A 27,474-nucleotide genomic window follows, 5' to 3' on the forward strand; every position below is an offset into this window, starting at 1 on the left:
CTCGTTTGTCTCTATGTGTCCCTGTGATGGACTTGCAGCCTGTCCAGGGTGTCCTCTGCCTCTTGCACAGTGATTGCTGGATATGAGCACCAGTGACCCCCATGACACAAAAAAGGAAGAAGTAGGTAAAGATAATGGATGGATATTTAGGCATTTGTTTAGGTGCATGTGGAGATTATGAAAAATTGAGAATGTGTGATTGATAAAACAGAAGGAAAATTAAAGAAATGACTTTTACCAAGACAGTCCTACAGGAGTTCTACACTTATTATTAATAATTTGGCAGCTTCTACACTGTGGCATCCTTTAGCTGTATTGAAATCACCACCAAATGTATTAACGAAATTACAGAGTATTATTGTAGAAAAACTATTTTGGTAAATACTTCCCTGGATCCCTCAAAGTGTTTCTTTTTTGCCAAAAGAAGAAGGAGGACAGGGTTTAGTTCATCTGAAATGCAGAAAAGCTGCATTCAGGCTACAATTTTTTGCAAAGTTTTATTTACTTATATGGGGGCCAAAAGGTATTGTGGAGACATGTGACATAAAGTTTTTTCAGCAAGTTGGTAACTTGTGTTTGGCAATAACTTGTTTGTCATTGATTATTCAAGGGTCAGTACAAATGGTCTCATCATGTTATAAACATGGAAGTTATTGGATGCAGGAAAAATGTGGAGTTCTGCATCATTTGGTTACTGGTGAAGCCCATTCTTAAGGGACCACATTTAGGCTCTTCATGGGATAAAACACCCATGATGTGTAGACTTTTACTAAACAAGAGAGTAACAATTGTTCAACTTCGCCTTGAACTAATTGGAGCTGACATGGACAACTCTGTTGCTCTTGCGAGAAGACTGGAAGTTCGTTCTGTTTGAATAGTAGATATGATGCTGTAAAACTTTAAAAGAGCTTTATCTGAAGAGGATACGTTTGATATCTGGATGGGCTCTTAACAACTGATGAAATAGACATCTTTCATAAACTGTGCATCAGGCCCAATTTTAAAGACTAATTCTGAGTCCCCTAATCGAGAAGGACATTAAAGTATGAACTTCATTGGACTCTGCAAATGGAAAGACATTATATCAAAGGTGTGTTAAGGACTTAAACAGGATGAAACTTAAAGACAAAAAAGACACGCTGTGGAGGGATTTCTTTGGAGGTCAGTCTGATGTTAAACTTGTGGAGTCTTCTACAAACCACCATTGACCAAGAATACTGGTGACTCTCAGTGGTGTATACTACATTAATTAGTGAATTCTTTCATATCAATTATAAATCCAGTTGTTTCAGATGAGTGCCCTGTTTGTTCAGCAATTAAACCATTTTTCACCATTTTGTACAACGTCTAATTGGGAAGAGTTGGATAATCTTTCACTAGCTTTATATTCTTATTTGTTTTCTTTGTATGGTATATAGAAAAAGAAGAAAGGGAGTTTATTGAATTTTATTGTTGGACAGACAAAAGTGTTAATATTTCTAAGTAGGGGAAAGAAAGATACATTGAGAACAGAGTTGTGATTGCACTTTTTTTAAGATTATGTTGATATCAAGACTGATACTGGAATATGAATATTATTTAGAAATGAATGAACTGGAAACGTTTCAAGACAAGTGGGATTATAACGGCATTTTATTCACACTTATTAATTCAGTACTTCTTTTTGCAGATGTGTTGAAATGAGTTTGTTGTAAATATGAACTAATATTAACGGAATGAAATATATATTTTTTAAATAAAATAATATTTCTTTCTTTCACCCTGTTTTAGTTTTCCATCTCTTCTTGTTTTTGCAGTGTGTGTTTGTGTGTCTGTCTCATCCTTGTTCTGACTTTGAAGCGGCAGTGACAAGTTGGGCAACATCAAAATTCAGTGGCACATTGTCACAGGTTGGGGTTTGTTAGGTCGCTCCTACAGCTTAATTGAACAGAGGACTGGAGCGAAAGAGTGAGATGTGAAAGGAGAAATATAAAGAAGTAAGGGGGAAGATGAGGAAGAAGGGTGCTCAAACTAGCATACATATTGCATGAGCCCCCCTCTCCCCTCCCACCACCACCACCACACCCATTTCTTCACAGAATGGCTGTGTACTGTTCTGGGTTTATTAATTCCGCTCGGTGAAAGAATTATTTTTAGAGACTGTGTACTGGCAAAGGCTTTTAAAGTCACACGTCGTACATTTTCTGCTTATAGATTTTCTCTTATTAATTCAAAACTTCAGAAAGTTGGTTGAGGTTTTTTTTTTTTTGTTGTTTTGCGTGACTTTGTTTTCCTTTTTGCTACACCTGTACATACAACACTTTGCAGCACATCAATGTTGGTTTAAAACAAATGCAGTTTCTTGCTACATTTTCATATTTTGTTAATATCATACTGTCTGTCTTGTTGTGCATGGGAGAAAAGTCCTGTGATTATTAGTAGGTAAAAAATGTACTGACACAATCAAAAATACCATCATGTTTTATTTTTACTTTATTTTAGCTATTGGGATGTTTACAAATTGGTTTTTTAGCATGCAAGCAGTAATTTTAAATTATACCTGACAAATATAAAATGGTATCATGTCTGTCACAACATCATAGCTGGGATTTATTAATGCAATGGAAAACTAAGTGCAATTTTTCTTTCCAAAATGTAGCTAAAAAAAAGCAAAAACGTGAAAACCTTCAACTGATCCACACACAATATTTTCAAATGCTTTTTTTTTTTTTTTTAAATCTTCATACAGACAATAAGAAAAAGCTCAAAAACACTGAAGGTTACACTCCAGGCCAATAGGTGGCGCGCGATGAACTCAGAATGAGGGACAGTTATGAAAATGTAGGAAGAAGATTCTGAGCTCTTGATTCTACTAAAACAACTGCAGTCAGATGCAAAAATACAATCAAACTTTCATTTTTATAAGTGTCGTTGTGGTTTCAGTGATTTATCAGCTATGCAGGTTTATTATTGCATTTTATTTCTTAAACAATCTGCCTTTCTTATTGCTTATAGTTAGATTGAAGCTTATTACAGTATAATTTTCATCCATCCATCCATCCATTATCTTTACCCGCTTCTTCCATTTTGGGTCACGGGGGTCGCTGGTGCCCATGTCCAGCAGTCAATGTGCGAGGGGCGGGGTACACCCTGGACGGGTCGCAAGTCCATCACAGGGCCACATAGAGACAAACGAGACAAACAACCATTCACTCTCTCACTCACACCTAGGGACAATTTAGAGTTACCAATCAGCCTAACATGCATGTTTTTGGACTGTGGGAGGAAACCGACCGGCAGCACGGTGGCGCAACTGGTAGAGCTGCTGCCTCTCAGCGAGCAGGTCCTTGGTTCAAACCCCGGTCCAGGGGCCTTTCTGGGTGGAGTTTGCATGTTCTCTCCGTGCATGCGTGGGTTTTCTCCGGGTACTCCGGTTTCCTCCCACAGTCCAAAAACATGCATGTTAGGCTGGTTGGTAACTCTAAATTGTCCCTAGGTGTGAGTGAGAGAGTGAATGTTTGTTTGTCTCGTTTGTCTCTGTGTGGCCCTGTGATGGACTTGCGACCCGTCCAGGGTGTACCCCGCCCCTCGCACAGTGATTGCTGGACATGGGCACCAGCGACCCCCGTGACCCAAAATGGAATAAGCGGGTAAAGAAAATGGATGGATGGATGGATGGATGGATGGGAGGAAACTGGAGTACCCAGAGAAAACCTACGCACGCACTGAGAGAACATGCAAACTCCACTCAGAAAGCCCCCTGGACCGGGGTTTGAACCAAGGACCTGCTCGCTGAGAGGCAGCAGCTCTACCAGTTGCACCACCGTGCTGCCCACATTATTATATATATATATATATATATATATATATATATATATATATATAAACCAGCTATAAAATAAAGATTTATGTTCTATTGATATTCTTAATTTGCCCATATCTTTAGTTAATATCTCCATTTTGAAAAGTGTTTTTAAATATCATACTTTTTCTCATGAAAGCTGCCATAAGCAATAAAATGTGAAGTACAAACCATCATATTCTTTATGTTTAGAAGAACATTTGCACAACATCTAATTGTGCTGCAACAGACATATTAACAGCAAGCACCTTCAATGAGTTGTGTTTGTCTCATTTTAAATACTTAATTACAATTGGTGATGTGAGGTTTGACACCAATGGTCGTAGCGATCTCCTTTGATAAAGCATTTCCTGGCATTAATTAATTTATTTATTGTGTTTTATTAGTGCAAGGTCATTTTTCTCTCTAATGACTGAGAAGTTATGGCCTTACACACAGGCAGTTGATCTTCACCCCCATCCTCCTCCTCACAAACAGATGTTGCCTGGAAGGCTTAGTGAGGAGCTTATAAAAATTGTCCATCAATCAAAGCCAACCTTCAGCGGAGCCTCCAATCCTGTCATCATCCGTCTCACTGAGCACTCCTAGATGAAAACATCCAAGTATTGTATTGCACCATTAAAACTGTGTAAATATTACCGTTTCCCTGGATATGCTAGTTAGCGTTACTTCCACCTTGTGGCTTCATTATTTTTGAAAAGCTCAGCTTTGTTGATGATTGCTTGGCATGACCTAGTTCTGGGAGTCTCTCTTTTATTTTTTCAGGATTTTTTCCCCTTGTCTTCTTCTTTTTCTCATTCTCATTTCTCTCTCTTCCTCTAACTCATTTCCTCTAACACAGAATTTGTCCCTTTTTCCTTGTCCTTTTTTCCAATGTCTCTCTGGATTGCTTTCATTCTGTCAGCTTTTTTAGCTTCTTTATCAATCTCACCTTCTTTCCCTCTCATGTATTTTCAGTTTGTTTGTCTTTCACAACCTATTATTATTTTTCTTCTGTTCTTCCATCCCCCTCTTCTTCTCCACGCCTTTTATTCCTCTCGAACGGCACCACGTGTGTCACGAATTGAAACATCGCAAGCAGTGGTCCCTGCTGAACAATTACCATGCAAAGCAATCCAAATAGAGATGTTTGCCGAAAACAACATGTGTGTAATTACTGCTTAATGAGGCCCTTGTCTCAGGCAGAATGCCCAATTAAGCTGCCGACGAGGAAGCGATGCCAAGGCCCGTTAAGGAAAAGAGAGGAGAGAAGGAAAAGAGGGGCAGAGGGAGCGTGACAGGTTGTAACATGGTAAGAGGTGGGGACGGTGAGAGCAAAGAATCAGATGTTTAACAAAAAGATGAAGAGGAAAAAATAAAATGGAGAAGAAGAAAAAGAAGAGTTCAGAAATTCTGCAGTTTGTGTGGAGTAATGGCTCAGCTGATAACATTGAGCCAGCAACAAATTGGCATTTTAAATGAAAGAGTGAGAAAGTGCAAAGCAGAACCGTTGAGACAGAAGCAGGAGGAAAGTGATTTACATTGCAATATATGGGCAGCCATGTTGAAGCACAAAATGGCTGACCTTTCTGGGCAGTTTTGGCCTTTTAGATAATAATCTCATTACAGATGTAAGTGGTGATTTCAGTTATTTCTTCCTTTGGAGCAGAAAGAAACAGTGACGGAGCTCAGCACTCAAAATAATTCATTGTAAAATTAGCTGTGCTTAAAGATGTGGCCATTTTGCTGGGTTAAAAATGGCATCGTTCAGTGACTACGTTTTCTTTTCACCAAGGGGGATTTTTATCTTAAAAATGTTTTCTTTATGACTTTACAACACCCATGATATTGAAGTAGATTCCAGAGGAATGAAATTGCTCCGTTAGATCAGAATAATAGGAGGAGAGATGAGTTTATTACAGGTATTTCTCCAAGGTCAACATCACTTTGTCCATCTTCCTTGCCTGCACTCATTTCTACCAGCAGGTTACTCCGCTGATAGACACTCCCATGTTTGATTAAGCAAATGTCTGTCTTTATCTGCAGCATGCAGCATAAAACAATTAGTCAGCATTCAGTTTCACTTGAGGCAAACGCCTAGTTCTCACTCGTGGCTTTTGGATTATTCATGCGAATGTGAATGAAGCCTAAATGCAACACATATGCAGCTCTTGTCTCACTTCCTGTTTGTGTATATGGATGAATGTAAATGTAATCAATAAAACGCATGTGTGTCCTCACAAGAGCTTCCACTCTATGCATCGTTAACCAGCCATTGCCCCGAGGCAGACGCTCATTCCCCCAACCTTTCATCTGCAATAATGTACAGTAATTTCTCTTTCTCAGTGCTCACATTCTCATTTAGCTACTTCTGCTTTTTCCTGTCTACCAGTATGGATATTAGATTTCCCCCCCCAAAGGAATTCATCTAATATCTACCCATTACGTATTTGGACATTGTTTTCACCAGGTACATCTTATGATCCATTTGTGTTCTCTTCTATTTAGTTGTTTTTATCTTTTAAGCTTTTAAAAACATTCTTTGTAGCACAAAGCAGACCCCAAAAGAAAAAGTCCCCCCCAGTATATTAAAATCTAAGGAATCTGACTTGGAATGCTGTCTAGTTTGATTGTGCTTTCTTCTGCTGTCACTCTCTAAATCGTCTTTGCCTTGAAGTTACAAAGACTGACCTCAGTCTACAAACAAAAAATGTGGCTCTATTTGACACTGAGTACTTGTGTCAATATTATCATCCTGTCTTTTCCAGGTCTGTTTTTATTTGCAGCAAGTACGACTAAACTTCAAGTCTTTGGAATCGCTTGAGCCAGATTGCTATTGCACAGAGCACAATCTCATTTTATCTATATCTAAACAAGTCTGTGTTATGTATTTTCCATCAATTGTAGATCCTCAAAACTGATCTCACTTGGGAATATTTCAGAGATTTAGCTCAGTTCTGAATTAGACAGAGGAGCTGGCATGTTGTAATTTGTTGACCTGTTGTCATTTCCCAGCACGCTTTGCAGGTCAAGAGTCATTTGTTGTTACGTGAGCTCTAACCCCATGTCAAGAAGTGTTCTGGCACCTGCAGCAAGTGATCCTTCATTGCCTGATTAGCTCAAGTTGGAAGACACAGCACGCCTTGGTTATGTGCTGGGAACACACCCTCAAACACAGCGAGCGCACACTTCACCACTGAATGCACTCGTGGATTCATTCACACTCATTCCCTTTCTCACACACGCAGCAGAGCCCACAGGGAAAAGCCCATCTCTCGTCACCGTGCTCATGTAGCCTAATTACCGGCCCGCTGACGAACAGTAATTGCCCATGCTGCCATGCCACCATGAGGTTTAACCAAAGTGACAAAGTCATTAGTCTCACACTTGAGGCCACCCGTAAAAAGCTTTTCCTCTTTGTAACGCCCTCCCAGGAAACCCTCCATTTCTTTCTTCAAGAACTGTTCTTGCACACAACGTTTATTTATCTTTTTCCCGTTTCTGTTCACAGTTTGATGCTGACAACATGTACATGAATGACAGTAACCAAGAGTTTCGGTCGCCGAATCAGGTAAGACAGCCTTAGTCTTTTCCCATTAACCTCCCAGTTTTACATAAATGCTGGATCATTTTAGATTTACATATTTCCCTAACAGAACAGAGTTGGTACGACATCACTGGGATGGAAAACTCAACTTTTAGGTTATATTTGTCAAAAATGAATTTCTTTGTAATCAGATGTGGGTACTAAATAGCTATTAGCATATGCCTCTTCATATTTCTAAAATGGATCTTTTCTATCCAAATCCATGTCCATATCCACCTCATAAGCCAAATTATCTATTATCCACAAATCACGTGCTTTTTTTTTTTTTTTTTTTTTTTTGTATTTTATCCAAAGAACATTAACATTGCAACCGTAGTGGGATTAAAGTGGATGTGACAGCGTTGGTGACAAGTCAAAACAAAGACACAGCGAACGCAGCAGTAACATTTCACCATCCCATGCTCATTAAACCCTCAGTTCTCTGTACTCACACAGTCAGTGAGTTAGACAAGAACAGTGCTGAGTGCTCCCAGCTGGTACATGAAACACATGGCTGGACATATGGCAGAATTTGGAGCTCAAAGATTTGTTGATCTGGCAGCCTGGCCTTCGTGTTCTGACAAAACATGATGAGGTGGAGGCTCCATGTCAATTAACGCCTCGCCAAATAATTCAAAGAGACACTGGACACAGCCAGAGGGCCAATGACAGCAAGGCCACTCTCACACATACACTAATGTAGTCTATTTCTTTCACACACACACACACACACAACCCCTGTTTACTGTAATAGGAAGTGACATTCTCTAAGACAAAGTTTCACACATTTAAAGTTTCTCAGATTTAAGCATGTACTCATTAATTCCTGAATCATCATCAGGAATGCAACTCTGAATTTGTGAACCCAACTTGAAAAAATGAATAACATAATTCATTACAACAAATATTGTCTTACTTTCCTTTTGTGTCCAAGTGTCAACATAAGTTGGAATTTTTCTATTGAGATTTTGTGGTAATCTCCTAAAAACTTCAGTTATTACTTCATTGTAACTAGAAGAGTGTAATCTACAAATACCAGTGGAACAGTTTGCAGCTTTGAAATATGTGGTTTAAATGTGCACCAAAAATTCAAGGTACTTGTTGCAAAATATGAAATCAAGCATAAAAGTGAACTATTTCAGACGGTGCGTTTTGAAAGCGTTAACTCAAGTAGTTTTCTAGATGTTGATAGGCAGTTCTGAAATGGAGCTACACACTCCATGAAAATAAAGCCACTCGACAGAATCCACTGAAAGCCACATCGAAGTTTGGCTCACTTATTGACCTACATTTTGCTGCATATGTAAACAGAAAAGGTGTAATTGGACAAGCATAGAATATCGGAGAAGACATTTATGGGGAAATATCAGTGGGAATCTGCTGCTAAACTTGAAAGGAAAGAGAACAAGTAAGAAATCTTTCAAGAATACTCTAAATATCATGGATCAAGAAAGGCGGTGGAATGCCATGAAGACAGAGCTCGGCATTGAAACATGTGACTTTTGCGCAACTATTTTCTAGACTAGTACATTTACAATTTCAACCTAAATTGGCTTTTTATCTATGGCCTTTGTACTCAACAAATATGATCTATATGTTGTTGTTCTTTCGGCTGCTCCCTTCTGCAGGCGTTGTCACACAAAAAATTTGGCATTAGTTTTACATGTGACACCCTTCCTGACATAACCTGGGCTCAAACTTGGAACCTCAGGATTACGAGACTGCAGCATTGACCACCAAGCTTCTACAACCCCAGATCTGGTCCAATTGTGTATCATTTAATCTAAGTTGTTAGCTGCCTTGACCTCAAAAGGCTCCTCTATGGACATTGCCATTGTTGAACAATTTTTTCTCACTTCTGTTGTTTTTGAAGATTAAGAAAGCACCGCTGTTCACAAATTTTGAACTAAAGTACACGTTTACCAAGAATATAAAAAAGTGCAGACGGTTTTCTACTTTAAAATTGTTTTGACTGGTCTTCATGACTTTGCGATGAGCACCTTTAGTAAAGTCTTATGACCATGTTTCACTTATCCTCCTGTGCTTTAGTGCAGAGAATTTTGAAAAAAATCGCACAAGGAGCAGAACTTTTCTAAGTAGGCAGCGTGGGAGGTGAATCTTTGATGGGCCATGTTTATGGCAAGCATTTAAGACCGGCAGGAAAAGAAATCTGCTTTACGTTGGACTTAAACTAGAATCCCAGCCTTGTTTATGCTTCTGAAATTCTGCTGATTTAAACAGCCACTCTGTGTTCTGCGGACAGCTGGATGTCATACAGCTGCTGTATTTCAGCATCTGAGTCTGGCCTGATCACATACTGTGAGTGAGCACTCCAATTGGCCAAGGCATTTTTGTTATTTACCATTACTGTAGTGGACTTCAAATAGTCTTTAGTCTGGTGGACTAGAAGATGAACTACCGGTACTTGCAAGTTCATCTAAGCGATACCATACAGGATCAGTTGAGGCCTGGGTTGACAATGACCACCACCGGTGCTGTTGACAAACAGGGTGCCAGCAGAAATTGTGATACAGTTAGTTGAAGACCACGAGGAGGGAAACATGTCAGGAGACATAGGGAGAAGAGGAAAGTCAAGAATGTAGGACTGAGAGTAGCAACTCTAAATGTGGGACAAAGGTAATGAGCTGGCTGGCATGATGCAGAGAAGGAAGGTAGATGTTTTATGTGTCCAAGAGACCAAGTGGAAGGGCAGCAAGGCTTGCAGCATTGGGGCAGGGTTTAAAGAGTTTTACCATGGAGTAAATAGAATGAGAAATTAAGTAGCAGTGGTCTTGAAGGGGGAGTTGACAAAGAATGTAGTAGAAATGAAAAGAGTGTCAGATAAGAGTCAGAGTCAGAGATTCTTTATTGTCATTCGCACCTCATGTGGTACATGTGGTGGAGCGAAATTATGTACACAGGGTCCCAGTTGCATCCAACAATAAAATGTATAAGAAAAACAGTAATAACATCTAAGATATGAACTAAGAAAAACATCAACTAAATATACACTAAGCACTCATAACATAAAAACATTGAACATCAGCACAAACATGAACATGAGTCTGTGAGCAGATGTGCACGCATGAACACATCAACATGAAACAGATCAACAGCAACATGAAACAGATCAGCAGCAACATGATATGGTTTTTCACAGTGATTATTCTAGTTAGAGATTCATGAGTCTAACAGCCTCAGGGTAGAAGCTGTTCCTCAGTCTAGTGGTTCTACACTTAATGCTCCTCAACCTCCTTCCTGAGGGGAGTGGGGAAAAAAGTGTGTGCTGGGTGAGTGAGGTCCTTCATGATGCAGGTAGCCCTCTTCCTGCATCTAGAGGTGTAGATGTCTGTGATGGTGGGGAGGCTGACTCCAACAGTCTTCTGTGCAGCCTTCACCACTCTCTGCAAAGCTTTTCTTTCTGCAGCTGTGCAGCCTCCATGCCACACGTTGATGCTGGAGCACAGGATGCTCTCCACTGCACACCTGTAGAAGGAGGTGAGGACTGAGCTTCCCAGACCAGCTCGTCTCAGCCTCCTGAGGAAATAGAGTCTCTGATGAGCTTTCTTGATCAGGCTGGTTGTGTTGTTACTCCAGCTGAGGTTGTCATTCATGTGTACACCCAAGTACTTGTAGCTGGAGACCACTTCCACCGCAGATCCTCTTATGTTCAGGGGGGTGTAGATGATGGACTGACTAACAGATGAGGTCAGGCAGGAATCCCCATGGACTATAATCTTTGCTGATGACATTGTGATCTGTGGTGAGAACAGGGAACAGGTGGAAGAGAACTTAGAGAGATGGAGGTATGCAGTTGAAAGAAGAGGAATGGAAGTCAGCCGTAATAAGACAAGAGTACATGTGTGAATGACAGGGAGGCTGGTGGAACAGTGAGGATACAAGGAGCAGAAGTCACAAAGGTGCAGGATATCAAATATTTAGGGTACACTGTTCAGAAAAATGGGGAATGTGGTAAAGACGTGAAAAAGAGTCCAGGCATGATGGAGTGGATGGAAAATAGTTTCAGGAGTGATTTGCAACAAAATCATGACAGCAAAGGTCAAATGAACATTTTACAACACAGTGGTGAGACTAGCTACGTTGTATCGTTTGGAAAGTGGCACTGACAAAAAGACAAGACAGAACAGTAAGTGGCAGAAATAGAGTTGTTGAGTTTCTCCTTAGTGACAAGGATGGATAAGGTTAGGAATGAGATCATCGCAGGTACAGCACAGGTTGAACTATTGGGAGATAAAGTTAGAGAGGCCAGATTGAGATGGTTTGGACATGTCCAGAGGAGGGACAGTGGGTATATTGGTAGAAGGATGTTAGAAATGCAGCTACCAGGAAAAAGACAAAGATGGATGCACTTAGAGAGGACATGGAGATAGTTGGAGTGAGGACAGAGGATGCAGAGGACAGTGTGAGATGTAGGAGGATGACTCGCTGTGGCAACCACTCAAGAGGGAAACGCCGAAAGAAGACGACTCTGGTGGACTACAAACAAATTCTGTGTGAGCTTGTGTGTAAATAATTCATAATTTCCTGCTTCACGGGCCGGTTTAAATGATCTTGTGGGTCAGATATGGCCCAGTGACTGTCAGTTGATAATTACTGCTTTTACTGAAGAATGAATACCACTATGTGTGTGTGGTACATTAAATAATTATTTGTTTAAAAAACAGCTCTACAAACTATCTGGAAAAGCTTCCTGCAAGCACCACTCAACCACAATTTTGCTTGAGCAACGCTTCACTTTGTTCCAAGATTCTATATTTGTTTAACTAGCCTAATAAAGTTATTTAATTACAACACTAACTCTAAAACCATGCCTCTCAAACAAGCCTTTGAAGATGTGAACACCAGTCAAAATGTCTTCACTTGACAAAAATGTGCTTACTCACATGATGTAAAACTTAAATTGGGCCTTTCACATGAAGAACATATGGATATGCCCCTCACCACAAACTACCACCCTGCACTCACATGCACACGCAATTTCATAAAATCCTAATAACCACCTTCATATGTGCACGTACAGTGCGCGTCTTGTAACTTCAAAATTGCCTTTTTCTTTGATGTTTGGATCGAGACAATATAATGAGAGGTCGAGTGGGAGCTTTAGCATCTTATTGTCTACTTATAGCACGAATCAGAGAGTATGAGGTTCATTGTTGTTTGGCACATTTCCTGTTCTGCCCTAATGATGTCACTATGCATGTGTATGTGTGTATGTGTGCTAATTGGGATAAATGTCCAGCTCTGTAGCTTTGCTGCTACGGCGGTCATGCATCATTCACCAACACCCACTCTAGGTTTGCTGTGTTGTGTCAACAAATACCTTCTTAGTGGATAAAGCAATTTGGGCTTTTCAAAACATGTCAGCTGCAGTTGATGCTCTGTCAGTGCTGTCAAACAGAACCTCACACACATTCTGAAAAGCTCTCTGAACACTGCTTGGTTTCAGCCTTTTACCAAAGTGTATTTAATTTTAAAGTTAATAGCAGAAGAGTGCTGAACAGTTCTTTTACTGTAATATAGACAGCTCTTTTTGTTGTATGTGTAATACATTAATGAATGGGGGGAACGGTAGCTTGGTGGTCACTGTTTTGTAATTCTAGTGTTGCAGGTTCAAGCCCGGGCTGCATCATTCAGCGTAAAAAAATTGCCTATTTTTTTTATTCAGTTTTTCTCATTATGACCAACCATGAAGAAAAGAGCAGCTGAAAGAAGATACACAAAAGCGTAGGTCAATATTTGTTTAGCTGATTGTCTTTTTTTTTTATTATTATTTTAATTTTTAACCTTTAGCTTTTTCTGTTTTCTTTGTTTTTCTGCTTTGCTTTCTTTGTAGCTTCATCTATTTTTGTGCATTTACCTAAGAACATATCAGAATTTTTAACCATTAAAAGTAAAAATCTTCCTGAACTACAGTGTTTATATGAAATTGTATTGGCTGTCCTAGAGCCTTCAGACATGTTACATTTTTTGCCCTTATTAAGAATATCTTTTAGTGTAATTTCTCTGAATTTCAGGAGTGGCTATTTCAATGAATTAAAGAAAGGTTAGTCTAAAAAAAAAAACTACAGATGCACAGTCTGCATTGTTTCTATGCTTTATACTAAATTATATATGATTGCAGTGATTTAATTGGATTGCTTTCAATTTTTTAATTGTGTACATCAGCTCTACACAAGTGTAATTTTCCATTTCATGATTTAAATCTTGTTTTTCTGTATGACAAGCACTAAAGTATGGCTTAAATTCCTTTATTTTGAGGGCAGTGGTCACAATTACTGTACTATTGCAACAGGTCAAGCATATTCTGAAAGGGGGGGGGGGGGCGGCATATGTTTTATAGCAAGTTTAATTTTAACATGGTGGTAAGATGCCGACCTGAGCCCTTACATGATGTGTGCCTGTGAAAACGATGCATATAGTCAGAACAGAGACTCCTTTGTTTGCATGTCTGGGGTCTTCCACAGCAAATGTACTGAGGTAGCAGTCTGACACAGCGAGAAGATTGCATTACACATAACATCTCTGGGCTTTTAAAAAGGAGAAAACCGCTAATCAGAAACAGCTTTTAAGACTGTATGCTTGGATGCAATCTGTCCATTCAAACAAGATGTTGTCAAGGCTTTAAATTCTGCATGGTTTATGTAAAAATAAGCATATAACTGCCCATAAGGGCAGTTTGATAATATTAATGGTTTCCATTTGGTTCATCTGTTGAGCTTTCAGCACATAAGCAAAAGTGTGGGTTGTTTGTTTTTTCTATCTCTTGGCCAGCTTTGTTTTTATCTGCCCACACACAAACCTATAGTTTGTTAAAACAAATATGATTAAATTCCTTGTTCATACCGATTAAATGGGGAAAAAAAAAATCTACTCTATCAGAAGCAATCGTTTTAAATCACTCTAATTTCCTTACTAACTAAAACAATTTCAGTATTTCCGTTTTTGTTCCTTGAATAACTGCAACTCTGACCTGCGCTACAAATTGAAATAAATAAATATATGGAACATCATTCATGGGCAAAACAGTTCTTTTCTTTAGTACGCTTCTTGAAAAATTGTGAAAATAATGCTTTAACCACTCGTGCAACAACTCAAAAGGAAAAAAATATAAACATAACAAACTTATTAACTAGCATAAAAATAAAAAAAATACAGATTTCTGATCCAAATATGCACACATTATTTTTGACTCATTCTAGTGAAAATGGCAGTTTATAATTAGCTTGGACTTTTAATAATACCAAACCAAAATCATTTCCTCCAACCATGCCAGCTCAAATTCTAATTTAGTTTAATGGGCAATTGGAGGTCTTCATTGGGATTCATATCAAGCTTGATCAGTTTGCGTGTTTATGCAGACTTTATCTTCCATGTATATTTTGGGATGTTTTGGCTGGCTTCTCCTCTCTCTGTTGTTTAATCAGTTCACATGAATGCATCTTCATATGATTACATGATAAATAAATGATATGGTTAATGAAAAGGAACAGAAAGAGATTACATGGAGCTTAAAAGACGACAAGGAAAATGACATTAGTCATTAGTATGAAGCATCACTTTCTGTCGATGTTGGTTTTATTACACTACCTGTGTGTCAGAGGAAGAAAAACTGTGGAGGAGCGAGCTTAAGGTTGTTTATGCCACCATGTTTCTGATGCTGGTTTCCCACTCAGCCACGTATCGTTTATTGATTTGGCCAGCTGTAAGAGAACAGCAGTGAATAGTTGAGTTCAAAATCTAAAACTAACTGATGCACTCTTTCTGGTGTTTGCTTTTCTTTCTGTATGGTTCAACCTGCTGTTCTTTCTGTTTGTGTCTGTGTTTTCTCCTAACTCTGACTCTCTGACATTCTATGACTTTTCTTTTTTTCTCAGTCATACTCGTGTTGATCCACACAAACCATTACTCCTGAAAAAAGCTCCCACAGGTCACTGCAGTTAAAGGCGACGTGCCGTCATGCTGGTTTTTCCATTACTTTAAACAATTCTGTGAGGTCCAAACAGAATGTTCGTGACACACTCTGGTGACAATACAATAGGATTATGGTATCAAGCATTATCGCATATCCCTTAAAGTATAACAAGTGGCCTAATCTACCTTAAAAAAAACATCCAGCATACCAGTATATGATCATTCAGTTTCTCTCCTATACAAGTTTATAGCATCAATATACTTGGATTAAATTAAACTACCATTCATTCATTAATAGATTATACTTCCCCAGCCGCCTTGCACGTCAACATTGTAAACAATGTTGTGAAATCTGTTAGCACTCAGAGTAAGTTGGGAAAGGCTCTCAGCTACTACTACACCAAATTGTTGCTAACCATCTAACATTTGACTCAGTTATAGCCACGTTTGTGTTTGCTCAGAGTGACAGTCATCTTGGATTATATTGACTTCAAAGGGTAATCCGTTGTAGATTTGCATTCAGTGATTACTTTCTGATAGTTTCATTAAATTCTATCCAGTGGTTCATGATAAGTTTGTAACAATTAACGACAGGTCTAATTCCAACAGTTAATGCCAAAGTTTTGAACGAGGATCTTACAGGATCTTGAAGTGATCAGAATATGTGTTGCGGATGACTCTCAGCTACTGACTTGCACAAGTTTACCTCAGTATTGGTAAAAGTGAGTAATTTATATTCGTTTTTGTGTTTGATAAAGTCAGTTAATGGACTCAAAAAATCTTTTGGTTGTTGAGATAGGTCCTGTATCATTACTTTCTGAGAGAATTACTCAAATTTTGTTTGTTTCATTACATATTTTGCTAACTGGTAAACAAACAAATACATCTATGTACACACATGTGCTCAAAGACACAGACAGTTATATGATTGCCCACTTTTCATGGTAACAAGCAATAATGAACACTTTAGCATTGAAAACTGAAAACGATTTAGCTACATTTTAAAATTTCCCTCCAATTTCTTTGAAAATTAAGGCCCATTATGACTGTCTGATAGCTTTTAGCTTGTTGCTTTGTTTTCTTTTCAGTAACACCATAGTCATAATTTTTTATAATTTTTTTTTAAATGTGGCTGGAAAAAGGCATGCTTCATCATGTTGCCAATTAATTTATTAAACTACCTGCCTTTTTGAGTTTTGAAGAACAGTAACTCAAATGGTTCTGCCTAACAAACCATCTGGTGGTAAGTTATGTTGCAGAAATAGCTTTGGACATAACCCCTAATAAAAAAAACTTGATATTTTAACGTCTTATTTGAAACTGTAATTAAATTTGGAACTGGATAAATATAACTATTCAGATGCTGCTTGTGTTAGTCTTGGACAGAGTTAGGTTAATGGAAATATATATATTTTTTTTTTTATGTGATGTTCTGATTTACAGTAGTCCTTCGTTTATCGCAGGGGATCCGTACCCTGAATCCCCATGATGAAAAACCATGAAGTAGGAATAGTAGTACAAGTAGTAAGTAGTAGTTTGTTTTTAGTTTATATATATATATATATATATATATATATATATATATATATATATATACCGTAATTTTCGCTGTACCCGTTGCACCGCCCTGTAAGTCGCATCAGTCCAAATATGTCTAAAAAAGTGGAGAAATCCATAAATATTTCTCTTCACCATATATGTCGCATCTATTATGTGTCACCGCAGATGCATCGCATTTGTTACGCGTCACTGCTGACAACTCGGGAACGTGGGCCGAACCCGGAAATGCAGGCCGGTGTTGTGCCAAAAATTGATGGGCTGCCAAATGGCAGCCGCAGGAGCGTGCACAGGAGGACTTTAACAATATTTTAACAATATTAACACTTAAAAACAATTATTTGTTTGCTCAAAATTATAGTAAATCTGTGTCTCAGTCTAACGTTTGCTTAATACATGCACTTTGACGGTCAAATCATCTGTATTTCAAAACCTGATTCTCGAAAGCGGCGGGCACGCACAGAGGAACGAGCCTCGCATTTCTTTGAAATTTAACAAGATAAACACCTAAAAACAATTATTTGTTTGCTCAAAGTTATAATAAAGTTGTGTCTCAGTCTAATGTTTGCATAATAAAAGAACTTTGACGGTCAAATGAGCTATGTTTCAAAAGTATTTGCTGCCTCGGTGTTCGGGGAGTGTGCAGAGGGAGGAAAAAAAGGAGGAACACGGCCCGTTTCTTCAAAATTTAACAAGAAAAGCATCTAAAACAATTATTTGTTTGCTCAAAATTATAGCAAAGGTGTGTCTCAGTTGAACTTTTACTTAATAAATGCACTTTAATGGTCAAATTAGCTTCATTTCGCCAGGGCGGTGCAGCACAATGAAGCTGAGGTGGGGGAATATGGCAAGCCGATTGTGTCATTAATATTTGGTGAAGGTTCTCAGTCATCCAGGACATGGTAAAGTCAAAAAGGTTCAAGACAAAAACAATAAATTATAAAGTTTAATAAAGTCCAGTTGTTTTTTTTATTGAACATTTTTGAATTTGTCATTATACACGTTTATCTATTACATTATACTGCTGCTACTCTGCTGCCATCTAGTGGCTGAAAATGGTACTGTTCATTTTTTTTCCAGTCAGAATGAATGAAAATGGTCATATCTCAGCCAAAAATTTGTTTATAAATATGAGAAAATATCCATGAATACATCACTTCGGTCTACAAGTCACAGGGCATGCAAAAAAGCCAGACTTACAGGCCAAAAAATACGGTATATATTATATAAGTACTAAAAATAAACTCCTACTACTACTTGTACTACTATTCCTACTTCGTGGTCTTTCTCTCTCTCATATATATATATATATATATATATATATATATATGTGTGTGTGTGTGTGTGTGTGTGTGTGTGTGTGTGTGTGTGTGTGTATATGTACCATTCCCACACTCTTGCAATATTCTAAACGTTTCTAAACTCCAAACGCTTTAAAAGAGCACAGAATGTCATGATTTCAGCTCTCTGCCTTCGGCTGCTCTCTGCCATCTGCCAGAGTTCTTGGCCACGCCCACTTCTCTGCTGCAGAGCCGAGATATGACACGCTGCAGGAGGAGCTGTGGGCTGCACACAGGTGCAGCAGGTGCTAAATAATTAAAAATTATTTATTTGTTAACCAAATGTTAATTGTTTCCCAGATGTATGGCCTGTGGGACCAACCTGCCCTCTCGTCATTTTTTTCCAACCTTTGCAGTTTTTTACTTTGTTTAATTTTTTTCGCTCTGAGTCAGACATCTCGATATAACCTGGCACTGTACACCCAATGTGGGCGATACTGATGCGAAAAGGCACCATTACTAAATAGTGAGTCACAGTGCACCATTATACCCTCACCAGCACTCTTCACTTCATAACGCTGGCCCTCCCAACCAAAATCCCCCCTCTGTGAATGTATCCTCAATGTTTGTATTCTTTCCCTGCAAGACAAAAAAAAAAAATTGGGACAAAGGAAAGAAAATGAAAATTGTGGGTTTGAAAACGCCAACACACATCTCGCTCCTTCTTTGAGGCTCCACAGAGCCGTTGGCAAGGTCGTCTGAATGAGGAAGAGAAATATCTTGTACTCGGTGCATTTAAATATCAAGAAACAGTATGGTCTTAACGTTGTAAAAATCAGGCTAAAATCTGGTTTTAGGTCTCAACCAGCTCTGGTGCATCAACGTCTGAAAGCGGTGTTGGAAGACCATCAGAGGAACATCTGCACAACATCCACACCCATGCTAGGAGGCATTGTAAGCTGTATGCATAACCAGTGGTAGTTTTCTATTTAGGTCAGCCCGTGTCAGCCAATAATTCCAATTATCATCGGTCTCTGAAGTACAACAAGCAGTGATCTCCACTCTGCTTACTTTATAGAGCAGAAATGACTGGATAGCTGCCAGAGAGAAAGGATTTTAAAGAAATGATATTAACATTTGATTCAAATTGAACAATATTATGAGCATTATAAGAAAGAAAATTCATGATTGTGTAAGAAGTCAATGTTTCCCTTGTGCAAACACTGTGCACCGATCATCCATCATCATTTAATTTCCAAGGGTGTTAAAATAATTTCTACTGTTTCACTCTTTATGTGCGTCTCCTCTGGCTCTTCCTCAAATGCACACCTCAAGTACAGAAAAACGAGATCTCACCACCTCCCAAAAAACCCCAAAACTGCAGCGTAGAAGCAGCAGAAGCGCTCTCAATGATTCATACACTTTCAGAGAACTTGAAACCTTGACTCTATTTTGGTCTTTCTACTTCTGTACATGCTCACAATGGTACACAGGGATTTAGTGGGTCTAAGTAGTTTGATATTTCTATTGGGGGTTTTATGCATATATTTTCACTCTCGCTTCCCCACTCTCCTCGTGATCTTTCTCATCATGTTGAGACCAAGGTCATGGCTGATTGAAATATAATAGAAGTGCAGACATCTGGCCTAATACTGTGGGAAGTTAAATCTATTTTAATGGCCCCTGCCGCAGTGGATTCTCTCTGATGCACTCTTGCGCTTCACTGACAGTAAATCACAATGTTCTCTTATTGCCCTGACTGGAATGAGGGCATAGAGAAAGAACAATGAGGGATCCACATCATTTGTTTTCACCCCTCCCTTGCTTTTTCCTCTCCTCTCAACCCCGCCTCTTCTCCCTTCTCCTCTCCGTTTGCAACTCATAAAGCAAAGGGGCTTAAAGAGAGTGACATCATGAAAATAAAAATAAAGGGGATTATGGGTAAGCTTTTGTGCCATATGTGATTACTGGGGCTTCCATGTCCCCCTGGGGGAGATAGTGACTCTGACACAACATATTTTTTTGTTTTATTTATACATTCCTCCCTAATGAGTAAGAATAGAAAATGTGTCTACGACTACAGTCTTACGTCCAGTCATCAAATTAAACGGTGAAGAATTTTCTCCTTCTCCTGCTTCCCCAGTAAAGATCAAAGATGCTTTTCACCCCATCCTTTTTGTCTATAACTGAGTTAAATTGAACTGACATAAATGTGCAGTGCGCGGCCCCTTTTACAACCCTTTTCAAAACACTTCCTTTACGACCGTGTTTTTAGAGTTCACGTTCAATCTGGCGTGGGTCCACCCACATCTGCAATGGAGAGTCAGGTCCTTTTTACCTACCTAAATAAGATCCATTTTGATGTGACATTTGAGAGAATTACCAGTGCATGGGGGAGCATGGAAGAGGTTAGCACACTTCTTTGCTATTGGTTGAAGCCCACCACAGTCTACCTGTCCTTTACTGATGGACGCTACCCATGACCCTGAGCTACTATTGGATGTGCTGAAATTCTCCCTTTCACACACACATACATTCACTTCACTTATTCCAGTTCTGTCTTTCTGTCAGTCAACCTCGGTCGTTCTGCTGTTTCATTCTCCTTCTATTGTACTAAACTGTCCGCCTTTCTTGATCCATCATCCAAATCGAGCTCCCTGTCATTTCAAAGCCAGGTCAGATAGCCTCCATGGAACCTGCAGCGCATCAATGTAATGGTCACTCGTTCAGCGCGCCTCAGCTCAGACACCCATTGATGATGGGTTTGATGTCTGCCCTTTTCTCTGCTCTGCTGCTTTCATCGTTGAAGGTGAATTTTGAAATTCTCCACGAGATGTATAAAAGATTTACCATTGCCATCCGTCTATCCGAAACACATAAAGTGAGCGTGAAAGCCCTTATGTATGCACGGCCAGCTGTTGTTTGTTGACCAAATCATGCTGCTCTGACACTTTTTTAAAGAAACATATGGCTAGATGACTTTCAATAGGACACTCTAAACTCATTTTGTTATATGATAATGTGACATGGGGAAGGGGGTTATTTGCAATAATTTTCAGGTATTTTCTGACAAAAGAAAGTTGAAGCAGTTCATTAGGACTTGAAACTTTTATACTTGAACTTTTTCCTGGTTCAGTGTACAAAATATTCTCCTCCCTCCCATCAGATGAGCTGTCTTGCACTAAACATCTTCCCTGCTAATTTTGTGTATAACACCTAAAACCAAGCTATTCAATTTTCTTCCACTGAATGGTAACCTAATTACTTAAGTTACCTTGACAAAGTGGTGCCAAATTTAGTTGTGCACACTTATTTTTATTACTACAGCACCAGTGCCATAGTTGGGCTGGCAAACTGGGAGCTTCATTTATCAGTCTGGCTGATGTTTCTGCTGGAAAAACAAGCTAATACACCAATTAATTGTCTGGACGTAGTTGTTTCACTTTCAACACTCGAGGCTGCTTCTGCACACCCTCAAAAATGCAATACATCAGATGTATATTAGTACCTGAAGCAGGTAGAAATAGGAAAGGTCCTGTAAGGTGCCTTTATCAAGACTGTTCTCACCAAGAACCATTTATTTATTTATTTATCTTCTTGTGACTGCTCCTTTCCTCGGGAGTCGCCACAGTGAACTAACTTGCACGAGAATCTGGCGATTATTTTACACCGGATGCTCTTCCTGACAACCACAGACCACCGAGCTACCACAGCCCTCTGTGAGGAGCAGAGAGCTGCCATGTAGGATGCCTGGGGGAGCAGATGGTGGTGGTTAAGGGCCTTGCTCAAGGTCCCAGGGTGGGGCAAATGAGAGTGGAGGCAGGTGTGGGTGCTTCACCTTTCCCACCCACATTCTGATGCTGTCAGTCCCCTGTTCTCACCAAGAACAATAATGATTAAACATATTTTTTCCCAGTTCAGATTTATTAATATCTGTTTTCTTTCAAAGTACCAGTAAATAGAAAAATCTAATTAAACATTTTAATAATGTTATGTTCATGTGCCTTTTCTGACTGCATCATTTTTGTGAACGAACTGATAGTTGTCTGGAAGCTTTCACGTTTTAAACAATTAATTACCAAGAGGTTTAGGCCGATAATTATGCAGAAACGTGGGTCAAAATAACTGTTGCATGCTAGTTTGTTTTTTTAATTGATGCCATTTATTTGGCTTGTTTATTAAGACAAAATACAAAAAATATTACTGATCAACTTTCTTAGACAAAGGCAACTCTGAACAACAGATTGAAGGATTCAAAGTTTTAGTATTTTTTTGGTGATCTCTTAACCAAACACACTTTAAGACATTTGTTTTCTTTGCACTGTGTCAACTGCAGATTATTTGCAGAACGGTGCTTTCTCACATTTTTTAGGGCAGAAGGTTTATTTGTGTGTGGGGGGTGGGGGTGATGTCATTAAGGATGTTCTTTAACACACTTAAAGAAAGGTAAAACAGCTCTTTTTTCAATTCAATGTTCTATTTGGTATTCTATGTTTACATGTAAAAAAAGAAATTTGGAATATACAGTAAACATGCATTGGGTAGAGCTAAAGACTACACTTTAAGTATTTACCTTTTTTGTTTCTGTATATATTTAATTTGAGCTATTATTCCGTATTAAATTACGCTTCATTAAAAACTAAAACATTATTTTCTCGTCCTTAATGTTTCTTAGAGTTGTTGCAACAGCAAAAAACAAGTTTCCGTTCTCTTTTTACTCCACTTCTGAGAGTGTTTAATGTCAAAGACATTGGCCAATATAATTTAGATTAAAAATTTGGATACTTTTTCTTATACCGGGTAATCTGCCTGAGCATTGGTGTCAGGACTAAAATGTTGCAGTTTCGATGAACTGGAACAGAAAAGGTTGTTTTAATGCAGAAACAACGCTCATTATAACAAGACTCATCATAGAAAGTCAACAAAACTGAATTTTGAGGATCTTTGAAATGCAGTTACAGTCCAGTTTCAACAACCGTGTCTCGGTCTGAGCTGTCTGGTCAGTGTCTTCTGTCTCACCTATACTTGTGCTGTGATGCAACACAGAACAATCTCAGACCCAACATGACAGAAAAGCTGAGAAATTTGATGTTGTCATCAGAGCACTTTAGAGAATAAAAAAAGAACAGACACATGGTTTGAAGGTGACAGTGTAGTTATTTCTAAGGTGAGATGATGGACCAGTGGTTTTTATTCCTTTGGATGTAAAAGCTGTATCATCAGCGTATGTCCAAAATGCCTCTATGTCAGCCCCAGCAACCTTTTGTTTAGACCGGTCTGCTCTCTTCTGCAGGGAACTGCTCAGTCTTTCATCAAAATCTTACTAAAAAAAAAACAGTAAATCTCATTTTTGCTGCACTCAGAGCAGAACTGAGAAATGCTGAAGTCAAAATAAACTGTTTTCTGAACAGTCGGTCAGATTTTCTCACACAAGCTTAAATTGAAACAAAAACAAAAAGATTTTAACCATGCAAAATCATTTGCTATGTATTTCCTTCAAGCACGGTTTGCGTATATTGCATCTCTGCTATATATTTACATTTTACTTAATGCAAACTCAACTTGTGTTAAATGACTATAATAATTAGCTCTTAGATGTTTTTTTTTCTTTAGAACATCAGAAATTGTGCTTGTCATGTGTGTTTTCCTATATGTTTTTATTAAATTAAGATTATTTTGTGGTATATTGTGACTTTTACAGAACCAGGAAGTGATTTAAACGTGATGACAGCCAATGTGCCTCTGAGCACCATTTCACATCTCGAAACTCGGTCAAAGAGTAACAAGAACAATATGGTGTTTGATGTGCAGTCACGGATGATGGCTCGACCGCCATCATGTAAATGTCAACAAAAGAAAATTAAGGAAACATTGCTTTGATTGCGTTGTAGAGTCCTCAAAAGTCCTTGTCTGAGAAAGATGACAGACTTGCTTAAGTTTCACCTCTGCAGAGGGATGTGTGTGTAGAGGGGTGTGCATTAAAGGGGGGAGGAGGGGTTGAAGGTTATAGTGAGAGAAGGCCTAATCAACATTTGGTGTTTCTTTTTGACCCCTCTTTCTTTTATCTTCTCCTCTCCATGTCCTGAAAGACAGTGTATTTATGAATTATTTATCCATGTTTGAAAATGTTAAACTTGTGATGTCCTTGTCCTGTGTCTTATCTCAAAGGGCATCATAAAAAACTGTAAAGAGGGGGAAAAAATGTAAACACGAACACATTGAAAAGCATGATCATAAAATTGTCTCTGACAGAATTCAATTCGCATGCATTTGACTACAGCTATGTTTCATCTTGGGAAGAATAAAGGCCTCCTAAATATAACTGTTTACACTAGAGAGATCTAAAATAGTGTACGCTGCTCATCAGCTCTTTTCTGCTATTTGGTGCCTTAATAAATTACTGGAAAAAAGAAACTTTAGGATACAATAACTAACTTGAGTATGTTAATTTATGCTCAATAAATGGTCGGCAACTATTAGTGAGGATTTTACCATCCATCAGGGGATTACATCCCAAACTTTTTAATATTTTTACTCCTTTCCTACTACTACATCAAAATATGGCTTAATATCAGTAAATATGACTCTTGTATCCATTTATGTGTTGGCTAAGGTCAATTAGGTGTGGTGGCCACCTTTCAATGAGTTGAATCCAAAAGTGAACCCATAAATTCATTTCAGTTCAATTCAGTTTATGTCTATAGTCTTAAAACTGGACAATGTGTCGGCCTCACAGACAGAAACTGGAAGTTGGTTCCACAAGAGAGGAGCCTGAGAACTGAAAGATCTTCATCCCGTTCTGCTTTTGGAAACTCTAGGAACCACAAGTAAGCCTGCAGTCTGAGAGCAAAGTGCTCTGTTAGGAAAATATGGAACAATAAGATCTGTATTATAAGAATTATATTCTGAATTTGACAGGGCGCTAATGGAGTGAATTAGCTGCTTTAGATTTGCAGCTAATGGTTGCTCTCTGAAATGGTTAAAACCCATCCAGCTGTTCATGAGATATTTTGCTGACAGTCAGACAACGTTATCTTTAACAGTTAATAGGAAAGTCTTAGGCAAAGATGTCCAATGTGTAGTACTTGAGTGTTTTGGGAATGACTCTCAAACGCCAAATTTGTTTGCACAATAACTAAAACTGGCTGACTTGCAGCCATATGTGTGTTGGCTAATGTCAGTTAGCTGTGGTAGCCATCTTGAATTGGGACTCCAAATGTTAATGGTTTGTAAGTACACATAAAGCTTACTATCTAAGTGCTTCTTTAAAACTTGTCCAATGATTTGAGATATTTTGCTAACAGACAGGCACAGGAGGCTCTATTTGGTTTATGGCAAAGTATTCAAAAACAATCTCATGCAATTAGTTAGCACTAAAATAATGTGTTTAAAATATTAGCTCAATGTCAGTAAAGTGAGCTGCCTTATAGCTTACCTGTGGTGGCCATCTTGGATGGGGTTGACTACAACAGTTTATCAGTTCAGAGATTCAGAGATTCTTTATTGTCAGCGAAATTATGTACATAGGGTCCCAGTTACATCCAACAATAAAATGTAAAAGATAAACAGTAATAAGATCTAAGATATGAACTAAGAAAAACATTAACTAAATATGCACTAAGCATCAATAACATAAAAACAATTAACGCAATACGCCAAACAGCAGCACAAACATGAGCCTGCGCGAGCAGATGAGCATGAATGAACACAGCAACAGGAAACAGATCAGCAGCAACATGAAACAGATCAGCAGCAACATGATGTGATTCTTCACAGTGATTATTCTGGTTAGAGATTCATGAGTCTAACAGCCTCGGGGTAGAAGCTGTTCCTCAGTCTAGTGGTTCTACACTTAATGCTCCTTAACCTCCTTCCTGAGGGGAGCAGGGCAAAAAGTGTGTGCTGGGTGAGTGGAGTCCTTCATGATGCAGGTGGCCCTTGTGGATGTTCATTCAGTAATTTCTTAAAGTTTCATTAAAATCTATTTAAAGGTCCATGAGATATTTTGCTAACAGACAAACACACAGACAGACAAAGATATCACCTCTTTCTCTGTCGGCGGGCGATAATGAGCAACAATTTCACATCACACCACAATCCAAGAGATATGAATGCCAAGTATTTACCTGTTGAGGCTCCTTGGTGTCGTGGAGAATAAAAGCAAGCTGTCGCTGTTTAAATGACATTTGTTCAACAGACTGTTACTGCCACAGTTTTGCTCCCTGATAAGTTGTCCGACGTCATTTCAAAGAGTCGGAGCACAGCATGATGGGATTTATTTGTGCTTGTGCTGAATTATGTCTGCATGTCATGTTTGCTAATAATAATTGTAAACGGCTACGAGACTAAATGTTCAAAAACAGACAAAACATTCAAAATGGGAAAAGGAATTGTCCTGATAATATTTCTGAACAAGCACGGAGCGATTCACGTTATGGGAGAAGAAAATAGCACATCACCCCCCTGATAGTAAACATACTCTTCTTTTTTTATTATCATGATTATTTGCTCTCAAATGATAGTGCACATTATGACTTTTTTATCCTATCTTCAAGCACCAGTTCTACTATTGGGCACATATTGCAGCTGTTTCCCAACATTTCTTGCCATTTGTTCGCTAAAAGTATTTGTTTTCAAGATGAATTGCTGCGCTGGCAGGCGGGATGACAGCCTACACGAAGATGATATTGAATTGATTTCTGAAATGTTGCAGAACGGACTAGTTGATGTGTACCACGAGACATGAATAATAAAAATTCTATTAAAAAGCTCTTGAGTGGCTGACACTGGAATATTATTTGCAATGATTAATTTTCTTCAGTCATTATAAAAGAGAGTTGGCATCAGATTGCCTCTGACAAAATTGCTTTTCACTCCCTGGTGAATACCCTCAGTGTGCTTTTTGAGAGCACAAAACCATATTTCTCGGTGCAACATTATGTCAAGATATGCCCAGGAAGAGACAGTTTCCCATGTATCACCTTGTTAGCACCATAAAAAATCTCTGCTGTTTTAACTGTCCTGGGTCACTCGGTCATTCTATGTTTATTTCACAATGAGAACTGTGAGATTTGTTTACTTTTCTGTTGAATAAAAATATAATTGTAGTGATAATTATTGAGAATAAAAAATAGCCACTAAGTGACTATCAGTGGTGTGTTTTCCCCACATAATGAAATTGATTAACTGGGTTTTAAAGGCATTTCAGGCTGACAGTTTGTTGCTTCAAAGCTGTCAGTATTTCTAAAGTAAATCATTCTGCACAGCCGCTGTTGTTGTCGCGCTAATTAATTTACTCC

The 27,474-nt window shown here is 38.6% G+C and overlaps 1 protein-coding gene across 1 annotated transcript in view; it reads left to right on the forward strand.

Annotated features, from left to right (window-relative positions):
• LOC119417668 (TOX high mobility group box family member 2) overlaps nucleotides 1-27,474 on the forward strand; it is a 107,273-nt gene that overhangs the window by 48,048 nt on the left and 31,751 nt on the right. The window contains exon 2 of the mRNA XM_037684926.1: nucleotides 7,332-7,391. Coding sequence (XP_037540854.1) covers nucleotides 7,332-7,391 — 60 coding nt within the window. The remainder of the gene's footprint in view (nucleotides 1-7,331; nucleotides 7,392-27,474) is intronic.

The sequence above is a fragment of the Nematolebias whitei genome, chromosome 11, assembly GCF_014905685.2.
Source record: "Nematolebias whitei isolate Nwh7 chromosome 11, NemWhi1, whole genome shotgun sequence".
NCBI classification, from domain to species: domain Eukaryota; kingdom Metazoa; phylum Chordata; class Actinopteri; order Cyprinodontiformes; family Rivulidae; genus Nematolebias; species Nematolebias whitei.